The 18408-nt window shown below is 37.7% G+C and overlaps 1 protein-coding gene across 3 annotated transcripts in view; it reads right to left on the bottom strand.

Annotated features, from left to right (window-relative positions):
- The window catches only part of LOC136027368 (peroxisomal carnitine O-octanoyltransferase-like), a 68454-nt gene that overhangs the window by 31850 nt on the left and 18196 nt on the right, over window positions 1–18408 (bottom strand). For all 3 annotated transcript variants that reach the window (XM_065704553.1, XM_065704560.1, XM_065704568.1), the window contains exons 3-4: window positions 14420–14548; window positions 9439–9619 (exon numbers count right to left, since the gene is read on the bottom strand). In XM_065704553.1, the coding sequence (XP_065560625.1) occupies window positions 9439–9619; window positions 14420–14548 (310 nt within the window). The remainder of the gene's footprint in view (window positions 1–9438; window positions 9620–14419; window positions 14549–18408) is intronic.

Raw genomic sequence — 18408 nt, 5'->3', positions numbered from 1 at the left:
CCATGAAAACAGGCACAAATTTTTCTCTTAGCCCTTTCTCTCTTACCTACAAAAGAACTAAGCAGAGAACGAACTGATTAAATTTGACGTCTTAATATGCATGAAATATACCACTTCGGAAATAAACGAACGTCCTACCTGCATAATCGTTATATTCAGGACATTTTCCTAATCGTTATAATTGCCTCCGGAAGTTTAATCATTTGACTTGTTCGCTTCTTTAAAATGATATGCTTTGACCTAATTAGAGTTAGACTTGATGTTTAGTTTGTCTTATTTTCAAACATTTAGATTGAGAAAACACAGGACATTGAGGAGAAGTCACTTGTAGGACAGCCTCATATAGCTTAACAGTGAAACGAGTCTGATGTAGTATTAACAATTTAAACGTATTTTATTAGCCGCGTTACTGGTCTGACAAAAAATTCATAGCACCCATTGATAAGAAGACACTTTTTAAAAACTTGTTGAACAGATGTTAGTGACGGATATTTAATGTATACGAAAGTCCCTTTTAATTAATTAAAAAATACCGAAGTCCCTTAGTCCTAAGCGGCCTTGATCCTTCTTGAGGAGGAGAGAGGCGAATTTTTATGAGGAAAGGTAAATTGTCAGATTTTTCCTGATAATCCTAAATGTTATAATTTAGGGAGCAACTTCCAAGAGGTTCCTCCGGCGACGTCAGATCGATTTTGGGTTGACTCAAGGCACTGCTCCAAGATTTCTAATCAAATTTCTAAGAAACGGATACGTCGTTTACAGAAATTTATGTCAAACGGCCATGACAAAGAAACAGAGAGAGAAAACTCATTGAAGAAAAGAGACAAAATGAGACTTCAGCCACAAGCGAATAGACAAAAAAAAAATGACGCTGATATTTCACCTGTATAAAAACCAGGCGTCTTCAGCTTAAAAGAAAGGAGACAAGAGCTAAGTGCTAATATGGCACTAGTGACAAGGTTGAAAGAGCCATGAGCTCATATCGTATGAGCTCTAAAAAATTCTAAGAATCAATAGATTGCTTTTAAAGTAAAATCAGAGGCTTAATGCCAGTCGGGTTTTAAAATAAGAACTCTGAGTAACGAAGTCCTTCTAAATATCAAAGTTCATTAAGATCCGATCCCCCACTCGTAAGTTAAAAATACCTCAATTTCTCTAATCTTTCCTCTCCCTTCAGCCCCCCAGATGGTCGAATCGGAGAAAACGACTTTATCAAGTCAATTTGCGTAGCTCCCTGACACGCCTACGAATTTTCATCGTCCTAACACGTCCAGAAGCACCAAAATCAACATAGCAATGAACCCCACCACCTAACTCCACCAAAGAGAGTGGATCCAGTCCGGTTACGTCAATAACGTATCTACGACATTTATAAGTGTTTTCCGAGATTAGTTTCCCCCTCCTACTCCCTCCAATGTCAAAAGATCTGGTCGGGATTTGAAATAAGAGCTCTGAGACATCAGTTCCTTCTAAATATCAAATTTCATTAAAATCTGGTCACCCGTTCTAAAGTTAAAAATACCTCAATTTTTCTGATTTTTCCAAATTAACAACCCCCAGATCCCTCAAAGAGAACGACTCCGTACCAATCATGTCAATCTTGTATCTATAAATTGTGGTTATTCTTCCCATCAAGTTTCATCCCGATCTCTCCACTCTAAGGGTTTTCCAAGATTTCTGTTTCCCCCGTCCAACCCTCTATGTCCCCGGATCCGATTCGAATTAAAAACGGAGCATCTGAGACATAAGATTCTTCTATATATCACCGATCACTCATTCCTAAGATACCTCGATTTTCACGTTTTCCAAGAATTTCGGCTTCCCCCTCCAACTCCCTTCAATGTCACTGGATCTGGTCGAGATTTAAAATGAGAGCTGTAAAGCAGAAGATCCTTCTAGATATCAAATTTCATTAAGATCTGATCACCCGTTCGTAAGTTATAAATACCTCATGTTTTCTAATTTTTCCGAATTACTCCCCCCCCCCCAAACTCCACCAAAGAGAGCGGATCCGATCCCATTATGTCAGTCACCTATCTTGGATTTGTGCTTATTCTTTCCACCAAGTTTCATCCTGTTCCCTCCGCTTTAAGCGTTTTCCAAGATTCCCCCCCCCCTAACGACACTATATCCGGTCGGGATTTAAAATAAGAAATCAGAATTTTGAGGTCCTTCTAAATATGAAATATTTTTAAGATACGATCACTCTTTCGTAAGTCAAAAATACCTCATTTTTTTCAATTTTTTTAGAATGACCCCCCTCCCAACTCCCCTAAAGCGAGCAGATCTGTCCCGGTTATGTCAATTCCATATCTAGGACTTACGCTTATTTTCCCCACTAAGTTTCATCCCGATCCCTCCATTCTAAGTGTTTTCCAATATTTTAGGTTCCCCCCAACTTCCCCTTGACCAGATCTGGTCGGGTTTTAGAATAAGAGCTCTGAGACACGATATCCTTTTAAACATCAAATTTCATTAAGATCCGATCACTCCTTCGTAAGTTGAAAATACCTCATGTTTTTAAATTTTCAGAAACAGCCCTCCTCCCGAGCTCCCCCAAAGAGAGCAGATCCGTTCTGGTTATTTCAATCACATATCTAGGACTTAGGATTATTTTTACCACCAAGTTACATCCCGATCCCTCTACTCTAAGCATTTTCCAAGATTTTAGGTCTCCTTCAACTCCTTCTAATGTTACCGGATCCGGTCGGGATTTAAAAGAAGAGCTCTGAGACACGACATCCTTCCAAAGATCAAATTTCATCAAGACCCTATCACTCCTTCGTAAGTTAAAAATACCTCATTTTTTCAAATTTTTCAGAATTACCCTCCCCCCAATTCCTTCAAAGAAAGCAGATCCGCCCTGTTCATGTCAATCACGTATCTAGGGCTTGTGCTTACTTTCCCCACAAAGTTTCATCCCGATTCCTCAACTCTAAGCGTTTTCTAAGATTTTATGTTCCACCCTCAATTCCCCCCAATGTCACCAGATCCAGTCAGGATTTAAAATAAGAGCTCTGAGACACGATGTTCTTCCAAACTTCAAAATTCATTGAGATCTGATCACTCCTTCATAAGTTAAAATACCTCATTTTTTCTAATTTTCAGAATTACTCCCCCCCCCCAACTCCGCAAAACAGAGCAGATCTGTTCTGGTTATTTTAATCACGTATCTAGGACTTATGCTTATTTTTCCCACCAAGTTTATCCTGATCCCTCCATTCTAAGCGTTTTCCAAGATTTTAGCCCCCCCCCTACTCCCCCCAATTTCAGCGGATCTGGTCTGGATTCAAAATAAGAGTTCAGAGACATGACATCCTTCCAAACATAAAAATTCATTAAGATCCCATCACCCGTTCGTAAGTTAAAAATACTCCATTTTTTTCTATTTTTCCGAATTAACCGACCGCCCACTCCTCCCCCCAGATGGTCAAATCGCAAAAACGACTATTTCAAAATTAATCTGGTCAGGTCCCTGATACGACTGTCAAATTTCATCATCCTAGCTTGCCTGGAAGTGCCTAAAGTAGCAAAACCGGGACAGACAGACCAACAGAATTTGCGATTGCTATATGTCACTTGGTTAAAATCAAGTGCCATAAAAACACACAAGAAACAAGAGCTAAGAGCTCATATGGCACTTTTGACGAGGCAAGAAGAGCCAAGAGCTCATATGGTATGAGCCCTAACAAAATTCTAAGAATCAATAGATTAATTTAAAAGGAAAATCAGAGGCTTAATGCCGGTCAGGATTTAAAATAAGAGCTCTGAGTCACGATGTCCTTCAAAATATCAAAATTCATTAAGATCCGATCATCCACTCGTAAGTTATAAATACCTAATTTTTTCTAATTTTTCCTCTTCCTTTAGCCCCTTAGATGGTCGAATCTGGGAAAACGACTTTATTCTTTAAGTCAATTTGTGCAGCTCCCTGACACGCCTACTAATTTTCATCGTTCTAGCACGTCCAGAAGCACCAACTCGCCAAATCACTGAACCCCTCCCTCGAACTCCCCCAAAGAGAGTGAATCCAGTACGGTTACGTCAATACGTATCGAGAGCATTTGCTTATTCTATCCACCAAGCTTCATCCCGATTCCTCCACTCCAAGTGTTTTCCAAGATTTCCCCCTCCAATTCCCGCCAGTGTCAAAAGATCTGGTCGGGATTTAAAATAAAAGCTCTGAGACATGAATTCCTTCTAAATACCAATTTCATTAAGATCCGATCACCTATTCGTAAGATAAAAATACCCCAATTTTCACGTTTTCCAAGAATTCTGGTTTTCCCCTCCAACTCCCCCCAATATCACAGGATCTGGTCGGTATTTAAAATTAAAGCTTTAAAGCACAAGATCCTTCTAAATATCAAATTTCATTAAGATCTGGTTACCTTTTCGTAAGTTACAAATACCTCAATTTTAAAAATTACCCTCCCCCCCACTCCACCAAAGAGAGCAGATCCGTTCCGGTTTTGTCAGTCACATATCTTAGACAGGTTTTTATTCTTCCCATCCAGTTTCATCCTGATCTCTCCACTTTAAGTATTTTCTAAGGTTTCCGGTCCCCCCAACTGCCCCACCAATGACGCTGGATCCGGTTGAGATTTAAAATAAGACTAGCTGTTGGGGTGGCGCTTTGCGCCACCCCAACACTTAGTTGGTGGGGGCGCTTCGCACCCCCAAGCCCCCCCCCCCGCGCGCGTTATTCGTTACGCGCCATATTAGTTACGCGCCATTGTAGTTGTGTCCCTTTGTCCCACCTGTGAATATATATATATATATATATATATATATATATATATATATATATATATATATATATATATATATGTTTTTAACTACGTAAAACTTGCGAATATACAACATTCTTCGCTGTCCCATTGTCTGTGCATATAAATAGATTGTCAGGTTTACCGACTCTTGAACATGCAACATATAATTGTCCATGGGAAAACAATCCGTATTCAGATCTATACCTCATGATTCTAATGATTGCCCTTGAGCTTTGTTGATGGTGATTGCTAATCGACCATTCCCTGTGTCGCCGTCGTCATTTATATATCCCCCTGTGCCCCCCGGCGTCCCCGTTGTAGTTGTGTCCTAGTCATCATTTATATTCCCTGTGTCCCGGTGTCCCAGTCTGTAATTTATCTTTGAGTGTCCCGGTCGTCATTTATATTCCTTGTGTCCCGGTCTGTATATACATTCGTTTTGAATTGGTCTTTTTTTTAGTTTTTAACCTTTTTTTTATTTTTTTTTAGTGATACATCATGATTCTAATGATTGCCCTTGAGCTTTGTTGATGGTGATTGCTAATCGAACATTCACTGTGTCCCTGTCGTCATTTATATATCCCCCTGTTCCCCCCGGCGTCCCCATTGTAGTTGTGTCCCTGTGTCCCGGTCGTCATTTATATTCCCTGTGTCCCGGTCGTTATTTGTGTCCCGGTCTGTATATACATTCGTTTTTTAATTGGTATATGATGAAATAAATTTTTGCGTTTTTCCCTTTTTTTTTAGTTTTTTTTTGGTTTTACCTTTTTAGTTTTTTTAGTTTTGTTTTTCTCCTTTTTTTTCTTTTTTAGTTTTTTAGCTTTTTCAGTTTTTTATTAGTTTTTTTTTGTAGTGTTTACATTTTTTTTAGTTTTTTTTTAATTTTTTTTTAGTTTTTAGTTTTTTCTTTTCAGTCTGTTTTATTAGTTTTTAGTTTTTTTTCTTTTTAGTTTTTTTTTGTAGTTTTTACCTTTTTTAATTTTTTTTTTGTTTTTTTTTTTTACTTATGTCCTGGTCGTCATTTATATTCCCTGTGTCCCGGCCGTCATTTGTGTCCCGATGCTTTGTTGATGGTGATTGCTAATCGAACATTCCTTGTGTCCCGGTCGCTTTCTCTTTGAGTGTCCCGGTCGTCATTTATATTCCCTATGTCCCGGTGTCCCGGTCTTCATTTGTGTCCCGATGTCCGGGTCTGTAATTTCGTCAGTCGACAGACATGACGTCAGTCGACACACAAACTTGACGTCACTCGACACACACAGACACAGACAACGTATCTTTATATATATAGATATCTGAGTTACGAGGTAATTCTAAATATGAAGTTTCATGAAGATCCGATCACTCCTTCGTAAGTTCAAAATACGTCATTTTTTCATTTTTCAGAATTACCCCCCCCCCCAACAGAGCAGATCCGTTCCAATTATGTAAATCACGTATCTAAGACTTCTGCTTATTTTTCCCACCAAGTTTCAGCCCGATCCCTCCAATCTAAGCGTTTTCCAATATCTTAGGTTTCCCCCTCCCAACCCCCAATGTCACCAGATTCGGTAGAGATTTAAAATAAGAGCTCAGAGACACGATATCCTTTTCGCTACTGGTCGAAGGCTCGTTCTGTCTATTATCTTCATTGAGTTTTCTCTCTCTGTTTCTTTTTCATGGCTGTTAGACATAAATTTCTGTAAGCGACATAGCGGTTTTTTAGAAATTTGATTAGAAATATTGGAGCAGGGCCTTGAATTTACCCAAAAATTTGTATGCTATGGCTTTTAAAACGCTCGGCTTAAGATCTTTCATTCGTGTTTTTTTTTATTACGTTTTGAAATTCCCTGATGCAAAACGAGAAATTTGACAGCTAAGCTTTTGATTGGCCATCAACACTGTTTCCTCTGGATGAAAAGGGGTATTGGAGGGGAATGAGGGAGAAGCCTAGACTTAATAGTTATGCATTTTTGGAAAACAAATTTTAAAAGAGAAAAGGTTATGAGTTGAATGGGGAAAAGTCGGAACAATTTATTTATAGTCTCATAAATCTGAGAAGAGCAAAGATAATTAAAAATGTTCTTAGTTGTAAGAGAGGGAAAATGGAATTATATATAGAAGCAAGCTTTTGAAACCAATATTTCACTAGATCAATTCCTTAAAAAGAGATTAGAACGGATTTGAAATTTGTAGTATATCCAATTGATTAACTTTGATTATAAACATCTTTGCATATGTGTCGGAGCCCCACCCCCAGAGATTGGACCCACTTTTCAACTATTCCGGCCCAACTATTTCAAATGACCAAATGAAAAATAGTGATCTAAAATGTACTTCTTTCGGGTTTTGAAAAACTTCCTCTTGAAAAGACCATCTATTCTACGGAAAAGTGTTTCAACAAATAATATTTCGATACTATTATAACCCCTCTCCCTCCTTGCGTAGCAAGTAATGTATTTTCTGTTTTCCCTCCTGAAAACCATTCCGGGGCTTATGCTTTTCTGACAATAGTGTTCATTTGAATGGTAAGGTTTAATTTGGGCTCTTTTCGCCATTGATTCCCTTTAGTAAGCTGGGAAAATGAGCCAATAGGAAGAATATTATCAAGGAAAAAGTCTTGGGAAATAATTTATGACCCACATTGACCCGTTTCCATCTTAGGCATAAATGAAGGAAGTATATAGCTGAAGAAAGAATACAAATGTCAGGGATATTTAGCGTATTGTTTCGTGGCTCGGCTTAGTTCGCATGATCAAAAAATTCCATGATTACACCTTTTAGGCTTAGAAGAGCACGGCTATGGTAATTGAGAAGGTGTTGTGCCGTCTTTAATGGAACTTTGATATGTAACCCACTCTTTCAATTCAGCTTGTTACGTTGGCTTAATTCCTTTGTCAGAGAGGACGCGGGTTCGAATCCCAATGTACCCAATTCTTCAGTTTGGGACGGGGGTCAGTGGTGTGACTCTGTAAGCTTAGCCAGAGTCGACCCAGCTCTAAATGGGTACCTGGCAAAATCTGGGGAAGGTAAAATGGAAGGGTGTGCGAAAGCACAGAATGGCTGGCCCCCAACCCCCAATTGCACTTCCTGGCTGAAGGGCCAAGAAACGGAGCACCGCCGGTAGGGACTGTAAAGACTAATGCCGTATCCTTTACCTTTACCTTTTACTCACAAAATTAATCATAAAAACGAGCTTTTCTTATTAAACTCGTTGTTGTCGGATCTTGATCTGAGCACCAATTACCGATAATTTAGGATGGGGGGGACTAAACGTTTTCTTCCCTTCTTTTTAGCGTGGATATAAAAAAGAAGCATTTTTCAAAATCTAGTGGAAGGGGCGTCACCCATGGTCATGACGCCTAAAAAGACAGTTTTTGTGGAAACTACTGGTCATTGACTGACGCACTTTAGTTTCTACGCTTCCCTCAAAATTTAGGTTTTGTAACATATCGCAATTATCTTCAGCAGTACCAAAACCTACCACTAGATACAGCTTTTATAGTATATGGTGGTTTATTTATTGCTATATATGCTATATATGGTAATCTTGGTTCGATAATCCTTTTCTGAACTGAACACTGTAATAACAGAAGAGTCAAACCATTTGATTTTCTCATTACTTTCCTTTCACTCACTTTCAACTCTTCTTCCAAATACGATGAGGACTACTATGAGAATTAGGTCCATTTAAAAAAAGCGTTTCTTTTTTAATCGACAACAGACACACGTTGGTTTCTTTATTCATCTGTTTTTTTTTTCTGTGTTGTTATTTTTTTAAGGCTCTCATTTTCATCATAGCTATTTTTCTTTTGCTGACATAAGCGGTTTTAGGACTCATAAAATGAGAGAGGGGGGTAAGTTATGCGGAAATTACAATTGTGACAATTTTTTGTCAATTACAACATTAACTAAAAAATTAACTAAAGGAGTATTAAAATATAAATAAAAAGAATTTGATGTTAGATGTCAGAAAAACTAGGCCCCCGCCCAGGCCTAGATCCACCACTGCGGCAATTTGTTCTTTTCTAGAAGGAAAATTCTTGGTAAATTTGATCAATCAGGAAAAATTATAAACCTTTCTTGTTACTCTTTCTGAAAAGGTAATATCGAGCTGCGAGACTTAATTTTTTTTTTCTCATTTTCAACTATAGCTTCTGGTATAATATGGACAACATAAACTTATAGGGGGGGAGAGGGGGGGGGGTAGACCATTGGACTTAAGCCCTGTGACCAATTCTTTTAACTTTCAAGTTATTCTCGTAAATTAACTTTGGCTGTCAAAATGGCCCTACAATAAGCTATAATGAAAACAAGGTAGTTCAACAGAACTTTATAGTTGAATTTTGTATCTAATGATGAAAATTACCGTGGAATCTATTTTCCCTTTAAAAAGACCCAACAGCTGAACAGGCGACAGTTGTCAACGCTCTATATACCATCCCTTGTTCTGAATGATCTTTTTCCTTTTTTATCATTATTATTGTCTCCTTACCTCAAATTATAGAAATAATAATGAGTATATTTCTTTTTAAGCAGATTCGTTTTTCTTTTCTGATGTTTTATATTACTGACTTTATTTGTTTTATTATTATACAATCTCGAATGTTCAATTTCTTATTTTCTTTTAGCATGTTGTCAAATCCCTGTTCTCATTCGAAAAAAAAATTAATCAAACAGTAAAGACCTGTCTTCCATAAGCACAAAAGCTGGTCCATGTCTTTTCCTGGCAATCTTGTAGTGGAAAAAAGCCGACGAAACTGATCCATACTAAACATTCTTTTCTTTTTCGAGACGTCTGGCTTCAAACGTTCTTGGCGAAGGAGTTCCCAAAACTCAAATATCAATGCCAAAGTCTTGCCTGCATACTAGAAGTACATAAAGCAAAAAATAAATACTTTTAAAGGGAACTTAAATTAATCTTGGATATGAATTCGAGTTTTTTCATTTAACAGACCATTAGTAACAAACATAAAAAGGAGTTATAAGGGTCAATAGAACAACGTCGATAAACTAAAGAGCGATATGTCTCCCATGTATTATTTTTGTTCGTTTTTTTGGAGGGGTGGGGTGGATCGGACAGATGGGATAGTCATACTTTGGAGGTGGCACGTTCAATCAGAAGACATACGTTCTAGTGTCCTTTTGAAGGGCCAAAAGTGATTGGAAAGCAGTTCTCCTCCCAGTCCTTGTTTACCACTGGACATCCCCACAGCCACAGTTCTCCGCGGCATCGGATTTAAATTTTGAGATAGTCCTTTCCCTCAGAATGACCGAAAGGTCTAAAAATGCGGCTCCATTAAAGATGTGATCGACGAAGTCCATAGATGAAGAGTTCTAATTTATCCATGCAGCTCTTTCTTGAAAAGATGGGGATATTGCTCCTCTTTAACACCTCCTCTTTAAAAGCTTAAATCCATAAAAACAGACAGTACAAATAGGGACCATGATTCGTCCAAAACCCATCTCAGACTGTCAACCATTTAATAGAGGCATACAGATGTTGTATCTTTCTCAAAAGATTTTCAATTTCGGTAGAAAAACGAGCTAAGCCCAAGCCTATAACCGATTCAGTCCTAAAACAAGCTAACTCCTGAATCAGTATACAAACAAGCTAAGACCTGTTTCGGTGTGAGAACGATCTAGGGTCGAGCAGTGGAATTTCTGCGAGAAAGATTGAAACCGTAAATGACACTCTTGCTCTTAAAGGTTTAGGAAGCCTCACTGTGTAAAAGTGGTTAGAGCTATTTGATTTTAAGCTTGACTCGATACTTCATTTTTATTTCTGTTCGTTTCAGGTTTTAATTATTCATCCAAAATAATACCTGTTCGTCTAAAACTTCAATTATTACATGAATTTAATTCCGCTCGTTGTAGGTTTCAAGATCGGTTTGAAAAAAAGATCGGCTGAAAAGGGTTCTACCTACTGGGAGTCTAAACTACTTCATGCTTCTCAATATAATTACGCAAAAATTGAGTCAATCAATAGAAGGTCTTAGAGCCCGAGACAGGCATAGTATATATATCGAGGCATTTAAAGCTAAAATGGAGATCATGTTACAGTATCATAAATATATGAAAAATAAGCTTCGATAAAAATTCCGGATTTTTTTTTTTAGGTTTCCAAGACAGCTTTCAAGCTCCCATTCAAGTTGACAAATTACAATGATGTGAAAGACCCCTGGGAGGGGAAGGGTCTAATATCCCTAATGCCACCCAATAAAAATGAAAAGGTGGTTACCCATGCAACCTCCAGTTTGCCCTACTTCTCCCTTTCCTTCAAAGAAATCATCATTGTTATCATGTTCCAATACCTTTCACGTTTTCACGCAATTTGGTTTTTTGTTTGATTCACTAACTCTCCACTAATTTCTTTTCCCCTCCTCGTTCTTCACAAAAAAGTAGTTTTATTTGTCACGATTGTACTTCGAGAAATAAAAAATAAGAATAATTACTTATTTTTAGTTGGCACCAAGACCGCCAACAATTTTGGAATGAGGTTGCTTTAGAGACAGAAAAAGCAGCCAGAAATAATGATACGAGAAGGCTGTATGGAACCTTCAAAGATGTAACTGGAAAAAAGTCACCTATCACTGGTCCCCTACAAGACGCTCAAGGAAGCGCGATCCCTGACGTACAAGGTAAACTTGATCATTGGAAGAATCACTTTAACGACCTCCTTAATCCAAATACAGATGGGCAAGATGCATCGCCATTGCTGCCACCGACAGCTGAAAGACCACCATATGAAATCGACATGGCACCAACTTCAGCTTCAGAGATACTAAACACGATTAAACGGCTAAAAAGCAATAAGTCGCCTGGAGAAGATGATCTCCCTCCTGAGGCCGCACCAAACGTTTTAGCGCAGTAGCAAGAACCCCTTTTCAGTCCGATATGGGAGAAGATCTTCCAGTCTGATTGGAAGGTGCCAGTGATAATCCCAGTATTCTAAAAGGGGAATAAATACAACAGCCACAACTACCGAGGGATATCCCTCATGGAAATGGCTACCAAAGTATTTGCGATGATTATACTTAGAAGGTTCGAGGATGCAAGGGATGAGCGGGCAGGTGAAAATCAGTGCGGATTTCGAAGAGCGAGAGGGTGATTGACCAGATCGTCACTTTTCGCTTTATTCTTCAACAGTGGGAACGTTACAACCTCTCCATAATTAACATGTTCCTTGATTTTGTGGCTGCGTTCAACTCGATAATCCTGCGAAAACCTTTGACGAATCATGGTGGAAGACGGTATGCCGGTTGACTTCGCAGAGCTGTTGAAAGCCTACTACGAGCAATTTAAATCGATCATAAGAGTGCTGGGCGAAGAAACTGAGCCCTTCAGTGTGGAAAGCGGTGTGAAACAGGGGCTCATATTATCCTTGTTTTGTTTAACTACTGTATAGATTGGATTCTAGAAAGGGCATTCTCAAGTTTTGATGGTGTTGTTATGGGATTGAGGAAATAATGTGTCTGACCTGGACTACGTGGATGACATCGACGCATTTGGTGCTGATCCAGCAACTCCCCAAGCAACGTTAAATGAGATCGCACATTTCTCTCAGCTACTGGGTATGAAGAACAACACGGCCAAAACTAAAGTCATGGATCTAAATATATAGTCGGATTATTAGCTTATTTTTTACGGAAAGAATTGGAAAAAGTCGACAGCTTCATCTATCTTGGCTCAGTTACAGACCCTCGTGGAGGCTGTGACCTTGACATACAGAACAGAATCAACAAAGCCCAGGCCGCCATTTTCGGAACTGGCAGGAGATCAGAATGAAGACAAAAATTTCTGTATATAAAGCGGCTGTTAGATCCATCCTCTTCTCTGCACTCGAAACTTGGCCACTGAAGAAGCTTCATCTCCATGATTTGGAAGTCTTTGACCACCCCTTTCTACAACAAATCCTGAAAATTCAATACTCCGACAGAATCTCAAATGTTGACGTGCGCCAAAACTGCTGTAAAATCGAACCCGCCGCCACGATTGTCAATCAAAAGACGGTCTTAGAGCCCAAGACAGGCATAGTGTATTTATCGAGGTATTTAAAGCTAAAATGGAGATCATGTTAAAGTATCATAAATATATGAAAAGTAAGCTTCGATAAAAATTCCGGATCTTTTTCTTTTTTGGTTTCCAAGATAGCTCTCAAGCTTTTATTCAAGTTGACAAATTACGATGATGTGAAAGACCCCTGGGAGGGGAAGGGTCTAATACCCCTAATGCCAACCAATAAAAATGAAAAGGTGGTTACCCATGCAACCTCCAGTTTACCCTACTTCTCCCTTTCCTTCAAAAAAATGATTATTGTTATCATGTTCCAATACCTTTCACGTTTTCACACAATTTGATTTTTTGTTTGATTCACTAACTCTCCACTAATTGCTGTTTCCCTCCTCGTTCCTCACAAAAAAAGTAGTTTTATTTGTCACGATTGTACTTCGAGAAATAAAAAATAAGAATAATTACTTAATAACTACAACAAAAAGGAATATCGTATACAATAATCCAATTCGAATTAAAAATGAAGCATCCGAGACATAAGACCCTTCTATATATAAAGTTTCACTAAGATCCGATCCCCCATTCGTAAGACAAAGAAACCTCAATTTTCAAGTTTTCAAAGAATTCCGCTTTCCCCTCCAACTTCCTTCAATTTCACGAGATCTGTTCGGGATTTAAAATAAGAGATCTAAATCATAATATCTCTCTAAATATCAAATTTCAGTAGGATCTGATCACCCGTCCGTCAGTTACAAAAACGACATTTTTTCTAATTTATCCGAATTACTACCCCCCCCCCCAACTCCAACAAAGCGAGCGGATCCGGTCTGGTTATGTCAGTCACGTATCTTGGACTTGTGCTTATTCTTCCCACCAAGTTTCATTCTGATCTCTCCGCTTTAAGTGTTTTCTAAGATTTCCGGTCCCCCCCCCCATGACGTTGGATCCAGTCGGAATTTAAAATAAGAGACCTGAGTTACGAGATCGTTCTAAATATGAAATTTCATGAAGATCCGATCACTCCTTCGTAAGTTAAAAAAAATCTCATTTTTTCTAATTTCTCAGAGATAACGTCCCCCCCCCCCAAATAGAGCAGATCCGTTCAGTTATTTCAATCACGTATCTAAGACTTCTACTTATTTTTCCTACCAAGTTTCATCCCAATCCCTCCACTCTAAGCATTTTCCAAGATTTTAGGTTCCCCCTTGCAACTCCCTCCAATGAAACCGGATCCGGTCAGGATTTAAAGTAAGAGATCTGAGGCACGATATCCTACTAAATGTCAAATTTTATTAAGATCCGATTACCCCTTCCCAAGTTAAAAATACCTCACTTTTCCTAATTTTTACGATTTAACCGTCCCCCCACTCTCCCCCAGATGGTCGAATCGGGGAAACGACAATTTATAATTTAATCTGGTCTGATTCCTGATACGCCTGCGAAATTTCATCGTCCTAGCTTATCTGTAGCAAAACCGGGACAGAAAGACAGACCGACAGAATTTGCGATCGCTATATGTCACTTGGTAGATACCAAGTGCCATAAAAATTGTGGCATAAAAATTGACACAGATAGAAAGTTTGAAGATTATCATTTTACGTTACCATAAAATTTTCGTTCCACTATTAACAGAACAAACAACATTGACTTGTTACCTCAAATTTTCTTCCTTCCTCTGGTGGCCAAATATTATGATGAAAAGGTAGAGTTGCAGTAATATTCATTATCCCTGGCAGCGGTGTCCTGATAGACAAATAAGCGTAATCCAGCCACCATTTTTCCAGCTGAAAAGTAGGGAATCAGAAACTGAACTAAAATATGTCTTACGAGTTCGGACATTTATAAGTCCAGAATTTGATGCGAATGAGTCAATTCAGATCACTAATGATGCCACATCACATGGTAACCTGAAAGACTCCTTAATTTTGTTTGATAACAACTCTCTTTCCACCCTGGTTAAAGGTCTTGCGCAAGTATTCAGGGAGGAAGTCGAAATTAGGAAATATATTCACTACAAATTCACCTCAATACAGATGCTGGAGAAACCTATCCTAGTCCTCTTTGTGATGTTCTAATTTATTTTGATTTTTCGTATTTTTCATTTAGTCATATTTTGCAACATATTTACAACAAAAACTAAGATACTTCACCTGAATATAGATTAACTCTTAAATAGCATACAAAAAAACTTACTTTTTAACCGTTCACATGAGAGGGCGGTTCTTCAATTTTATGTTTTGTTTGAGATTTTCTTTTTATCATGTCTAGTAGAGTTTTATCTACTTTTTCCCTTTTTAAACACAAGGATGGCTGAGCAAAGAAGTCGGCCAAAAAATGTACGATTCCCTTCTTTTTTTCTGGCTGTATATCACCACATTTTCTCTTATTGACTTGAACGGTCAATTTGTATTTCAAACAAGGACAAACCGACCTGGTAATTTCAAAAGTGTTAGCAATTGATTGTCCAAGGCCGATAACGAAGCCTGTTACACCAAATCCCAGTAAGTTTTTTTTTTTTTTTTTTGAAGCAAATACATTTTGATCTGGGTCAGCCGTTCTACAAGAATATAGCTGATTGTAAACTCTCAGATATACTTGATTTTTCTTTTACTACTATTTTTAGAAGGAAATGCACTTTGATTTCATACACCAACTCGGCTGGTATATTATTGATTGTATTCCCTTGGATAAACCCCTTTGGAATTAAAAAAAAAAAACTTTTTCACATTTTATCACTTCATCACTACTTTATTCTGACCCTTCAAATTGAATAAACAATGTAGCTATATGAATTTTGAAGCTAAACATTCCCACACGCCCATAAAATGTGTAAATAGTCTCTGTTTTTCGGTCTGAGAAAGATGTGAAAAAGGGGGTCTAAACTCGAATAAATAACTATATTATATGATTCCCTCAGTACACCAATAAAACAAACTTGCTGATTCCGAATCCGAACTGTCTACCGCTCTAGCTCTTTAACAGATTTGACTTCCTTGAGGTTGAGGAAGAAGAATGTTGATCAAGCAAATAGCAGAAAATGTGATCAGATATGTCATTTGTAGGCTTTTTTGCTGATGAAAATAAAACAAAATATTTGAAGTCGATAGATTGTTTTGGACTCAAAACTCTAAGGATAATGGGGTTAAAGTAGACATAGGGCACTCAGGCGTACACTAAACTTGGCCTCAAAATTACAGAGATTATTCAAAAATTTTGTTTGCTTGTTCACTACCCTCGTCTTCAAGGTTCCAGCACGAACTGTTTGACAGTTAGAACAGTCTGTTCCCCTACAACTGCCACAAGTCGATGTAAATTTTTAGCCATAATATTTGCGAGAAGATAGCGGTGTTGCCCATCTAATTACACTGACATACTGAGAGTGAGGGCGGCACTACTGATCTACCTAATTAAACATTAAACATGGTCGCAAAAATCATTTTAAGAGGCCTTGCACAAGATAAAGCCTTCTCTTTAGCTTTGTTAATCTTGTTTTTCGTAGAACCTGTATAGTCCAGTTACGTCCTGGGAGTTTTTCTTCTTTTTACGGGGCTAAGTGGTATATATTATAGTATTTCACAGATTAGCGAAGTCCAAGAATGGTAAGGAGCAAAAGAATTGGTCGGAAAAGTTGTCACCGAGTTTCAACTTGGCCGGTAACATGTCCCACGTAATCCTTTCAGTTTCCCATGAATTTGACTTGGAATGCAAAAATACCGGTTCGAAGTCCTGCTTCGTGTGGCACTGCGAAAGGACTAGCAAGTCTGCATCATTTTCTATTAAGACAGCGGTTTGGCGTTTTGCCGACTTGAACCGCAGTCATCCCAATCAGGAGGTCGGAATTAGCTGGTGACTGGTACACTTTACATCCCGTATCATTAAGGTAGCCGGACAGCATCCTGATGATTGTTTAGTTCCTGTAGCTGTAAATAAAATTCATCTGAGTCACTACTATCTCCGTCAGTCGGTTCTAGAGGGACAAATACTACTCTGACTGCTACCCTGCTTTTCAGTCATAAAATGTGCAATTAGCATTCTATTATTAATTCCTTCCCAGCCTAAACAGAATTTACCATCTTCCTATTTCATCACCAGCCCAACTCATTGTCTATGTAGCCCCTTCTTCCTGTCTGAGTAAATGAAGTCTATATGACCCAATTTCATATTTCTTACCCTTGGGATATGAGTTTCTGACACTCTGAAAAAGTCCAGTTCGAATTGTCTGAATTCGTCAGTCAAAATACAGATACGATAATTATTTTTTAACATTGTAACATTCCAAGTTACGAAGTCTAGGAAAAAACCAGGAATTCCTGGAAAAACTAGGAATTTATCCCCATTTGAAAATTTATTTGTTCGTCATAGAACGGCAGTGTGGTCTAAGAAGAGAATACCTAATTTAAGGTATTACGTCGAAAATACGTTATATATATATGGGGAAATGAGCCCGACCAAGTGAACAAAATTATAAATTCAAGATTTTGTTTGCAATTAGAAGACACAGAAGGCTTTGCCACCTTCGTTGGAAATTTGTTTTCAGAAGTTGATTATTTTGTAAATGCCCGAAAAGTTACTTTTTTGTATAAATATGTTAGTTTCAGTTATATTATTTTAGTAATTCTACTGATGACGATCACTGTATATGTGACCGAAATATCTGAAATTTGTACCTGCTTTTTAATAAATGGATTTATGCCCATTTAAAAATTTATCTGTTCGTCATAGAACAGCAGTTTGATCTAAGAAGAGAATACCAAATCTGAGGTATTACTTCGAAAATATGACGCACATATTGGGAAATGAGACTAATCAAGTGAACAACTATAAACTCAACATTTTGTTTGCAATTAGAAGACAAAGAAGGCTTTGCCACGTTAATTGGAACTTACTTTTGGGCAAGATTAAAAAAGGAAATTTACATCAAGACTTTGAATGAACTTTTACAGTGAACTCTGAAAATAATTTAGTGGATAATCCGGAAGTTCATTATTTATGGATGATCAAAAAATGTATTTTTTGTATAAATATGCTAGTTTCAGTTAAATCATTTTAATAATTCTACTGATGACGATCGCTATATATGTCGTTGAAATATCAGAACTTTCGTACCTGTTTTTTTTTTTTTTTTTTTTTTTTTACTGTCTAATTAAATGAATTTATACCCATTTGAAAATGTATTTGTTCGCCATAGAGCAAAAGTGTGAACTTAGAAGATAATACATAATTTAAGGTATTACATCGACAATACGGAGGTATGCTATATATCTGTAGGGCATTCCCCTACCCGCCACCTGAGGACCCGCTAAGTGGGTAACTGAGTCCACTCAGCAGTAGACTCAGTTATCTTATTGTAATGTAAGGATCTTATCCTTATATATATATATATATATATATATATATATATATATATATATATATATATATATATATATATATATATATATATATATATATATATATATATATATATATATATATATATATATAGATTACGATAAGGATAAATTCCTGTTTTCCCTGACAAGGTTTTAATGCAGGGAAGATTGACATTACACAAAGGAGAGGAAGCACGTGATGCTCTGTCTTGAAATGTTTCTACTGTTGAGACAACTGCATGTTTAGTACCTTCGATGATCATCCCCAACTA

Source organism: Artemia franciscana, chromosome 1, assembly GCF_032884065.1.
Source record: "Artemia franciscana chromosome 1, ASM3288406v1, whole genome shotgun sequence".
NCBI lineage: Eukaryota > Metazoa > Arthropoda > Branchiopoda > Anostraca > Artemiidae > Artemia > Artemia franciscana.
Note: the sequence above shows the minus strand (reverse complement) of the source record. Positions and strands in the feature narration are given on the sequence as shown.